This window comes from Suricata suricatta, chromosome 16, assembly GCF_006229205.1.
Source record: "Suricata suricatta isolate VVHF042 chromosome 16, meerkat_22Aug2017_6uvM2_HiC, whole genome shotgun sequence".
Classification (NCBI taxonomy): domain Eukaryota; kingdom Metazoa; phylum Chordata; class Mammalia; order Carnivora; family Herpestidae; genus Suricata; species Suricata suricatta.
The window spans coordinates 50,330,148-50,341,036 of NC_043715.1; the positions used below are offsets into that span (position 1 = coordinate 50,330,148).

General features: G+C 52.6%; 1 protein-coding gene across 3 annotated transcripts; it reads right to left on the minus strand.

Annotated features, from left to right (window-relative positions):
• Positions 1–253: 253 nt before the first annotated feature.
• Positions 254–10,612, minus strand: C5AR2 (complement component 5a receptor 2). Of its 3 annotated transcripts, none has more exons than XM_029925414.1 (3): positions 10,507–10,612; positions 1,407–2,440; positions 254–287 (listed from the first exon to the last, which is right to left on the minus strand). In XM_029925414.1, exon 2 carries the CDS (start codon positions 2,423–2,425, stop codon positions 1,415–1,417), a length of 1,011 nt encoding a protein of 336 aa, XP_029781274.1. In that variant the 5' UTR covers positions 2,426–2,440; positions 10,507–10,612; the 3' UTR covers positions 254–287; positions 1,407–1,414. The 3 variants fall into 3 exon arrangements, with proteins under 3 accessions (XP_029781274.1, XP_029781272.1, XP_029781275.1); XM_029925412.1 differs by lacking the exon at positions 10,507–10,612 and adding an exon at positions 6,725–6,889; XM_029925415.1 differs by lacking the exon at positions 10,507–10,612 and adding an exon at positions 4,848–4,898.
• Positions 10,613–10,889: the final 277 nt, after the last annotated feature.

The following is a 10,889-nucleotide window of genomic DNA, read 5'->3' on the forward strand; positions in this document are numbered from 1 at the left end:
GGTCCAGATGCAGGAAAGAATCCAGCTCAGAGGATTTGTGTTAGTGTCCTGTGGCTGCTGTGAGAAGTGGCCACAAATTTAGTGACTTAAAACAATACACATTTGGGGAGCCCAGGTGGCTAAGTCAGTTAAGCATCCGACTTCGGCTCAGGTCATGATCTCATGCTTCATGAGTTCAAACCCCGCGTTGAGCTCTGTGCTGGCAGCTCAGAGCCTGGAGCCTGCTTCAGATTCTGTGTCTCCTTCTGTCTCTGCCCCTCTCCTGCTCGCACTCTGTATTCCTCTGTCTGAAAAATAAAAGAACATTTTAAAGAAATACACATTTATGCCATACGTTTTGGAGGTCAGAAGTCTAAAATCAAGGTGTCGGCAAGCGCCTTCTGGGGCCGCATTGAGTCTCCAGTCACTGACATCTGCCTCTGTTGTTACTTACTCTTACCCCCCACTGCCTCCCTCCGAGAAGGACCCTCGTGATTCCCTGGGGCCCACCCCGATAATCTAGGATACGCTCCCCGCCCCCAAGACCCTTAATCACATCCACAAGGTTCTCTTTGCTTTGGTCGGTCACATAGTCACAGGCTTAGGGGATTAGGATGTGCACCTCATTAGGGGCCATTATTCTGTCTGCTCAAGGTCTGAACAGCTAGAATATAAGCGGGTCCAGGGTTGGAGTTAAACCTCGAATCCCAAGTGAGATGCCCCTAAAAACACCTTTTCTTGTTGTTTCTCTGAACCTCAGATTTGTTGGGTCTTAACGCATTTTAGCTGAGGAGATAGCTCAGAACAGTCCCATGGATCTCCAAACACTTGCGATGGCCTGAAAGGCTTTCAGATCCGGCCCCCCCCAGCTCTCTCCCTTCGTCTCATCCCACTTAACCTCTTGCTCCCTCCACACAGGCCTTTTCACTCTTTCTGGAATAATGCCAAGCACACTGTGCCTCAGGGCCTTTGTACTTGCCGCTCCCTGTGCTCAGCATGCTTTAAGCATGACCTCTCGCTCCCCTCCTCAGATCTTGGCTAAAACATCACCTTACCCAATGGGCCTTGCCTGGCTGACCTATATATCCCTGCCCCACTCAGCCCTTTTTGTCCCCTTTAGATTTCTTAACATTTAGCATCACTTGATATAGTCCATGTTCACTTTTCCTTTCCTTGTCTGTCTCTGTCCTTGAAAATGTGGTCGGTCTTCATCCACTAGAATGTCAACTCCCTGAGGGCAGCGGTTGGTGTCTGTTTCAGTCACTGCCACTTCCTCTGTGCCTATAATAGGGCCTTACTCATAGCAGGTGCATAACCAATGATGGTGAGTGAACACAGAAATAAGCGATGATATCATTGAGCCCCTGGATCCAGCCATGCCTGAAGGGAGATTTGTGAAATTGGACAGAGGAATACAGACCCCTCACCTTCTAGCCTACACCTCCATCTCGGAGACTAGGTCGTGGCTGGTGGATTTCTTGCTGACCACACTTGCATCCTTGCTCTGCGACTCTCTCAGGGCCCAGTGACACGCGGCCGGCAGTGACCTGCGCAGTTGAGTCCTTCCGAAATACAGGAAAAGCATGGGGTTGAGGCAGCTGTGAGCCAGAGCGACGCCGGCGATCAGGGGCTCAGCCCGCAGGGCGCGCGCCAGGAGTGTGGAGTGTGGGGCCGCCGCGGCGAGGACCAGCCCCAGCGAGTGGTAGGGGGCCCAGCACACAAAAAAGCCCACCACTACAGCCGTGCCCAGCGGCCAGCGGTGTCGGGCCGCACGGCACAGAAGGGCACCGTGGCAGGTGGCCACCACCGCCAGGGGGCCCAGGAAGCCAAAAATAAAGCGGGTGGCGGTCACCGTGTTCTCAACTGCGGCGGAGCCACCGTAGTCCAGCACGCACTCCAGCCGGGGAGGAAAGTGCTCCCGGTGCAGCCGGCGATAGACGGCCGAGGGCGCGGTGAGCAGCAGGGCCACGGCCCAGGCGGCCCCGCAGGCTGCCTGCACCCTGCGCGCCCGCCCCGCCGCCCCCCCGCTGGGCCTGAGCGCCAGCAGGCAGAGGTCCACACTGAGCGCGGCCAGGAGAAGCACGCTGGCGTACATGGACAGCAGGATGGCCGACGGCAGGGCCCGACAGCCCAGCGCCCCGAAGGGCCAGCTGCCCCCACGGGCGAGGGGCACCGCCAGCACTGGGAGCGACAAACAGCAGACCAGATCCGCCGCGGCCAGGTGGAGGTACCAGGTGGCGCCCACCGTGCGCCGGGCCTCTTTCCAGGCCACCCAGGCCACCAGGGCATTGCCAGGCACGCCCGCCAGGAAGACCACCCAGTAGAGCAGCACCGGGGCCGTGCGCAGTGGGTCGGTGGAGACGCAGGTGCCGTCCACACAGTCCACAGGGAGGTCGGGGGTCCCCGAGTAATCCCCATACTCGTAGCTGAGAGACGCGTTCTCCATCCAGGCCCCTGACACCTGAAGAGGAGAGAAAGGCGTGGAAAGTCAGGAGGAAGCCCGCGGGCCCCTGGAATCCTAGGGCCGAGGGCCCCCATCGACGGCTTGGAAACAACACAGAACCGCAGCGCGTTCTGGAACTGGCCGGGTAGCATCTTGCCCTTGGAAAATGGTGTGAGGTCAGAACGCCAGCCGGTTAGGACACTGGAATTCTAGAAGGCCGAAGTGTTAGGAGCTGGCTCGGAGCATCCTGGAATTCTAGACGATCACAGAGTTGGAACTCAGGCTTCTTAGCATCTTAGAATTCTAGAACAGAACTGTGTCCAAACATGATTATGATGGGTGCTCTCTCTCTCAATGATCATAGTTAACTGCTACCCAGTCAACAGGTGCTACTGGAGAGTTTGAAATGGGGCCAGGGGGACCCACCAACATTTTCAAGTTTACTTCAATAGAAATAGTACATGTATTTATATTTAAATGGCTGCGTTATTGGATGGCAACATTCTAGAACATTGACATGTTAGGAGACAGGCCAATTCTACAATTTTAAATATCAGAATCTGAATACCCATCAAGAGGAGAAAATATTAATACATTTCCACAGCAAAAGGGCTTGTCTTGGTTTTTCTTCGCTGGTGTTATTGAATCTGGCTGCAGCAAAAAGGCACCTTGGGAGAAATCGGGCCATTTTGCTTTGTACATAAACTAGACTCAGGGGAGGGGCAGAGAGAGGGAGACACAGAGGATCCAAAGCAGACTCGGCACTGATAAGCTGACAACAGTGACCCCAACGTGGGGCTTGAACTAACCAACCCGCAAGACCATGACCTGAGCCGAAGTCAGACGTTCAACTGACTGAGCCATCCAGGCGCTCCCTGTTGGGGCAATTTTGTAAAGTCATGATAGTGTTAGGAAACCAGGAAAAATAAAATGTCGAATTCTCCAAAGAGGAGATTCATGCATTCATTCATTCAGTCAGTCAGCCATGCAAGAAGCCTCCTGAGTACCCGGGCTGTTCCAGGCACTGAAGACACAGCAGGGGACGACACAGAGAAAAATCCCTTTTCTCTTGGAGCTGACATTCTAGGTGGAAGGGTCAGACAAGGAAGGAATGTCACTCAAGGAACAAAAGAAGCAAAATACAGTATCTTAGAAGGTGATAAATGCAGGGCGCCTGGGTGGCTCAGTCGGTTGGGCGGCCGGCTTCAGCTCAGGTCATGATCTTGCGGTTCATGGGTTCGAGCCCCACGTGGGGCTCTGTGCTGACAGCTCAGAGCCCGGAGCCTGTCTTCAGATTCTGTGTCTCCCTCTCTCTCGGACCCTCATGCTGTCTCTCTCTATCAAAAATAAATAAAAATATTTTTTAAAAATTTTGTAAAGGTGATAAATCCTACGGCCAAAAAAAAAAATATCACACAGGGAGTTTTTAAATGAGTGGTCAAAGAGGAAACTGATGAGCAAAGTCATAAAGGAGGAAAGAGGGATGAGACGTGGGGGGATCCGAGAGAAGAGAGTTTCAGGCAGAGGGAACAGCCAGTGCAAAGGGCCTGAGGTGAGAATATGGCCGATCATGTTCAACAAACAGTGAGGACTGATGCCGGTGTGGCTGGAATGGAGTAGGGAAGGAAAAGGGAAAGGTAAGAACAGAGAGGGACCACAAGGGGTCCTATAACAACCCTCTGATTTTACTGTTGTTATACCCATTCTGCAGATGAGAAAACCGAGGCACAGAGAAGTAACCTCCCTAAGACCATTCAGCTAAGCAAGTTACAGAGCTGAGGTCTGAACCGTGTTAGTCCCACCCCAGAACTCCAGGCCCTAGAATATATTCACCCCAAAGTCTTAGATTCGAAGGCAGGCCAGCCCAAGGCCTGGAGCAGGCCCGGACTCTGTGACTGAGTTTCAGTTGGCTTCTCTCTTGGTTTCCTCATCTGAGAAATGAGTCACGGAGGTGAACCTACCTCACTGGCTTGGTGGGGCGGGGGGGGAAGGCCTTTAGGAGTTGATGTGTGTGAATCGTGTGGCTTAGACAAAGGGCTCAGGTAGATGGCGGACTGTCCCCCATAAGGTCAGAGGGCCGTGATCCTCGGCGGGGTCTGCTGACTCTCAGGGACGGGCTGAGACTACCCTGAGCTCTATCTGGCATTGATGCAACAGGAAGAGCAGAGGGGAAGTTGGGACACTGCCTTCTGTCCCCTCTACCCTGCCAGCTAGCTGCTGTGTGTGTGTGTGTGTGTGTGTGTGTGTGAGTGAGTGGGAGGGCGCAGTTAGGCATGCCCTTTGCCTATTATTTTCATCACTAGAGTAAATGTGTGCAGGCTTTAAAAATTCAAACCCTCACCAGCTGTGTGGCCTTGGGCGGCTCACTTAACCTCTCTGTTCCCCAGCTTCCCCGTCTGTAAAACGAGAATAATAATATTCCTACCTGCGAGCCTTCAATCAGCGAATCGAAGTGAAGAGGTGAACGCACTGCCTGGTCCACGTGAGCACGTGACACGCGTGTTGGTCCACGCAGCCTCTCTCCCCCCCCAGACCCCCACCCTGCCCCACTTGACCGTCAGTGGTATTTCCCTTTTCAGATAGCAGACGGAAATGGAACATTCCAACACCCCTCTTTCACCTCTTCATCTTTTTCATGTAGTGTTTTCGATCTGTGTCCTCATCTGTACCCACGTCAGTCCTTTCCTCACAGTGGTGTTGGAATCGGCCCCCTGGCGGGACGCATCGGGCTCCTTAACCCGCCTTACACTAAATAAAGGATGTTAAAAAAATTTTTTAAAGTGTATTTATTTGAGAGAGAGACAGCGTGAGCAGGGGAGGGGCAGAAAGAGAGAGAGAATCAAAAGCAGGCTCTGCACGACCAGCAAAGCCGCAAGATCACGACCTGAGCTGAAACCAAGAGTCAAACACTTAAACCGACTGAGCCCCTCAGGCGCCCCAATAAAGGACATGTTTAATGATGCTCATGAATCGCCTAATTATTTTATGATCTTTTGTACAATAAACTATATTCATATAGCTCTATCTATATGATTACCATTATTACTATTACTTTATAACAATGAAGAAAGGAGATAATCTTTACTAAGCACCTACTATGTACCAGGCACAACCCTTACAACAAGCCTATGAGGTACGTGCCATTGTTAGGCCCCATTTCCCAGACTGTCAGCAGCTTCCGGCCCCCCCAGGTCCCTAGCATCTAGAACAGCACCCGGCCGGTGGCACGTACTTAGGTGATGTTAGGCGAGTGAAAGAATGAAGAGGGAAACTGAGGCACAGAGAACAAAGGGGTCACTCCGGCTTCTTTCGGTTCCTTGAGGTCCCGAGCGCCTGTGTGAGTGCTCAGGGCACAGGTGTGCTCGGAAACCAGCCCGTCGTTCTGCCCCGGAGACCAGGGGCAGAAGCGACAGAAACCCAACACGGGACACCTCGCCCTCCCGCCAGAGAAGCACACGTATGCGCATCAAAAGACACGTGCCCGAAGAGACGTGTTCACAGCAGCCCATGATGGGAAGCCAAGTGGTCACCCACGGGGGAGCGAATAAACGGAGCAGGGGACATTCATGCGGTCGAATGTTCTAGAACAATGAGAATCAACAAACCACACGCGCAAAGGTGGATGAGTCTCATCTACACACTGCTGAGGGGAGACATCCAGACAGACAGGCGGGCCACTTGACTGAGTGATATCATTCTCATAAAGTTCAAAACCGAGCAGAAGAATTCTATGCGGGGATGGGTTCTGACTGGGGGAGCTGTCGGAGGGCCCTTCGGGACCAGGATTGTGCTATTTCTTTTTTTATTTTTAATATTTATTTATTTTGAGGGGCATCTGGGGGGCTCAGTCGGTTAACTGTCCGGCTTTGGCTCAGGTCATGATCTCACAGTTCATGGGTTCGAGCCCCGCGTTGGGTTCTATGCTGACGGCCCAGAGCCTAGAGCCTGTTTCTGATTCTGGGTCTCCCTCTCCCTCTGTTCCTCCCCTGCTCATACTCTGTCTCTCTCTCTGTCTCTCTCTCTGTCTCTGTCTCTCTCTCTCAAAAATAAACAAAGATTAAAAAACAGAAAAGAAAAGAATGACCGTATTTTCTCTACACTTGACTGTGACAGATTTGTGGGTCCTTTGCCTCACGCTTTTCTGTTGGGCGGCCGAGTCAATTCCAAGAGTCTGGACTGTAACGGCGAGGTGACAAGATTGCATCTCTCAAATCCTGGGACCGATGCCCAGCTTCGGAAAATAATGCATTCAAAAGGCCAAGACGGTGAGATGCCACCCATCCGCCCTCCCTCTGTCCTTACCGTCTCTTGTAAGAGGGTCCTCATGTTGACCAAATGCCACCAGCCGGGCTCACAGCCAGGACCCGGGGGCCTGGGGTCTCTCTGGGCATCTGGCAGCCGGTGGCTTCCTGGAAGCATGTCCCCTTGGCCGAGGGCCCCTGCGGGATGTCGCAGGGCGCTGCTACCTCACGGGCCCTAGCAGATCTCCATAACCAGCAAGGACAGGAGTGGCCTTCTCTACCCCCGGGTGTGTTTGTCCTGTACTCTTCCCATGACTCACACGTCCCAAAATTACTGGGCAGCACATGAAGCCGGAGAGGGCTCGGATGGGCGGAGGGCTGACCCAGGGACACCAACCCCAGGATCACTGTCACAAGTCACCGATTCCTGGAAGCCACATCTGCAAGCGGTTTGACCTTCAAGACCTGGGGGGGCCTCTGGGCCTGGCCTTGCTCTCCCATGGGGCCCCCTGAGGTCGCCCTCCCCAGGCACTTATGGTGTGTTCCCCGCCTCCCAGCCTCCAGCTGGGTGTCCAGCCCCTCCCTCCTCCCCTCTGCTGAGCCCTGAGGACAGAGCGACATGCTTCCACCTTCCCTGTATTGAGGAAGACCACTCAGGGTCTCGGTCTCCATAAAAAGCCCGAGGCCACTAACCACAGGGCCTGAGCGCTCAGAGCAGACCAAAAACGCAAACAAATCCTATCCCTTCTGTGAACCTCAGTTTTCCGTCTTTAAAATGGGAAGATGAAGGCCATCCTGATCCCGAACCTCCCTCCCAGCACAGCCGCAGAGGCTGACAACTTGGGCGTGAGAGCCAGAATGACAAGATCCGTATTCCAAGTCCACTGCTGAGGAGGCTGGGGGCCTCCGTCTCCCTGAGCCTCAGTCTCCTCACCTGTGCAGTGGACCTTCTGCAGCCAGCAGAAAAAGGGGTAAAGAGGGGCGCCGGGGTGGCTCAGTCGGTTAAGCATCCAGCTTTGGCTCATGTCATGATCTCAGGATTTGTGGGTTCGAGCCCCGTGTCGGGCTCTGTGCTGACAGCTCAGGACATGGAGCCTGCCTCAGATTCTGTGTCTCCCTCTCTCTCTGACCTTCCCCTGATCACACTGTCTCTCTCTGTCTCTTAAAAAATAAAAAAAAAATTTTTTTTAAGGGGGTAAAGAGATTTAAAACACATACGAATACAACAGTGCTCGGCCCGTCAGATACGGCTTCACAACTGGTAAATCAACAACAGAAAAACAGCAACAGAAATTCTTAAAATTTTACATGTTAAGCACACAGGCTTTGGGGGCGCCTGGGTGGCTCGGTGGAGTGTCCGACTTCGGCTCAGGTCATGATCTCTTGGTTCATCGGTTCGAGCCCCATGTCTGGCTCTGTGCTGACAGCTCAGAGCCTGGAGCCTGCTTCAGATTCTGTGTGTCTAGCTCTGTCTCCCTCTCCCTCTCTCTCTCTCTCTCTCTCTCTCTCTCTCTCTCTCAAAAATCAATAAACATAAAAAAAAAAAAAAAGAGCGCAGGCTTAGCAAAAGGAAGTGTTTCTCGGACTCCAGAGCCCCTATTCAGCAGTTTTTTGTGTTTGTACTTCTCGCCGAGTATTTACAATGTTTCTTTTACTGTTGTTTAGAGAATAAAATCCGGTTGTTAGAGGAAGTTGTTCTGAGTCAACAAACTGGATGGAACTCGATACGTGACTTGGGGCGTCTCCCGGCCCCTCCCTGGGTGACTGTGTCTTGGCTAAACCTTGTCATGGCCCCAGAAGAGACAAACGTCCCCTCCTTCTGCTCCCACCTCGCTCCTCTTCATCTCCTGCATCCCATGGGGACCCGTCCGTTATCAGTCTCACCTGGAGGTGACAGCTTGAGGGGACAGAGGCTCCCCAAATCATTAGTCTCGGGGTGCACGTTTCTCGGATTCTAGGAGGCTGGGGTTTTCTGGGGTCCCTGGGGCTGGGGGCTCTCTGCTGGGGACCTGGGGGGTGCTGTGCTTTGAGGACAGTGTCTCGCCGGCTGCAGGAGGCCAGGGGAGAGGAATGAGGGGGTTGGGAACCCAGATTTATAAAAAGTGAGGGGCCGTTCTGGGGGTGGGATTCCTCTGACAGCCCACCAGATGCCAAGCACCAGCCCCTCAGCACAGGGGAGCTACAAGTAGAACACTTTAGAAGGTTAAGTTGAGGCGGGGAGGCGTCTGGGGGCCTCGGTCGGTTAAGCATCGGACTCTTGATTTCGGCTCGGGTTGTGAGCTCACGGGTTCGTGAGTTCGAGCCCCGCAACGGGCTCTGCCGTGGCAGCGTGGAGCCTGCCTCTCCACTCCCTCACTCGCGCGCGCGCTCTCTCTCTCTCTCAAAAATAAGTAAACATAAAAGAAAAAGGTTAAGTTGACATAGGACATTGCCGTGTTGCGGGTGAAAACAGATTGCATTGCGACAAATCTGTAGTAAGAAAGCAGGTTAGCGCTTGCCAGGGGCTGAGGGTCAGGGAGGGGCTCCTTTTGGGGTGGTGAGAATGTTCTGGAACCAGAGAGTGGTGAAAGTTGTGCCCCACCGGGAATGTACTAAATGCCATTAATGGTGATTTTTATGTGACTTGTATTTTACAATTTTTTTTAATAATAAATAATAAGCCATTGCGCCCCTGCGCCCCAAAATGGGAGGAAGTTTGGCAACTTCACAGAGTTCAACCTAACGTGATTTTTTAAATTCACTTATTTGTGTAAAGATTTTATTTTTAAGTAATTTCTACCCCCAACATGGGGCTCGAACCCACAACCCCGAGTTCAAGAGTCGCAGGCTCTACCGACGGAGCCAGCCAGGTGCTCCTGACCTAACACAACTACAGAAGCCTGAAACGGTGAATGCCTAAGATGGGGAAATCGGTCTCTTTCGAACAATGGATATCATGATGTGATATCCGATGCACGTAAAAGAGCGCAGGTAACACGCGTAAGCCGTAAAGCACATCAATCAATGGAACATCTATCTCTGAAGCCGCCATCCATCTTAGAATCATTGAATATTTACATCAAGTGTCAGCAAACATTTTCAGGAAAGGAACAAAGAATAAATGTTTTAGTGTCTGCTGGTCGACGGGGCACTCGTGGCCTCTGTCACAACCATTCAGTCTGCCTTGGTAGACTGAAAGTGGCCACAGACCGAATGGGCATAGCTGTTTCAATAAAACTTTATTTACAGGAACAAGCAGTGGGCCAGATATGGCCGCCAGGCTGGAGTTTGCTGACCCCTGGTCTATGTCAATGACTGCAGTGTTGGAACTACAGACTCTTACAACTTTGGAATCATAAGCTATTTGACCCAAGGGATCCTACAGAGTTAATTGCAGATTATTTGAATCATAGGATTGTAGAACGTCACACTAGAACCTGAGCGTGTTAGATGTATAGAGCCCCAGAAACACTGAGCCTGGGTGGCTCAGTCAGTTAAGTATCTGACTCTTGATTTCAGGTTATGATCTCACCTGAGCTCAGGTTATGATCTCATGGTTCGTGAGTTTGAGCCCCATGTCGGGCTCTGTGCTGACAGCTCAGAGCCTGGAGCCTGCTTCGGATTCTGTGTCTCCCTCTCTCTGTGCCCCTCCCCTACTCACACACAAGCACTCCCCCCCACTTTCTCAAAACAAATAAATAAACATTTAAAAATATAAATAACACCCAAATTAATTGTATCTGATTCATTTTGCCTCTCTTTGCTTGCCCCCTTGCCCGGCCGCTGAACAGAGCATACAATCATGCTTGTGGCTCAAAAGAGACAATGCTACTATGAGATGATGCTAATCTGAGCAACGCTTACCTGGAGTTACAGGTGTGGTGCCTGGGGAGGTCACGTGGCACAGGTGCAGGGAGGAGGCTTTCCCCGGGGCCCTGGGGAGCCCGGCTGAGGAATGGGGGTGGGGGAGTGCCTGGGGACTCGGTGGTGGTGATTGGCAGGGGGCGGGGGATGGACAGAGCCAACTCAGCCAAACCCAATCATCCGCTTCCTTTCGCCACCACTTCCTCTTCAGAACTTGTTGAGCCCAGCAGATCGGCCCGAGATTTGGCAATGGCCTGGCCCTTCACCCCACTTCCCTCCTGGGCAGGGCAGCCCAGCACCTCAGAGAAGCCACCTGGATCCCACTCGTTGACCTCCAAGTGTTTCGAGAAGACCAGTGCAGGGGCCCCAGCTCTTGGAACAAC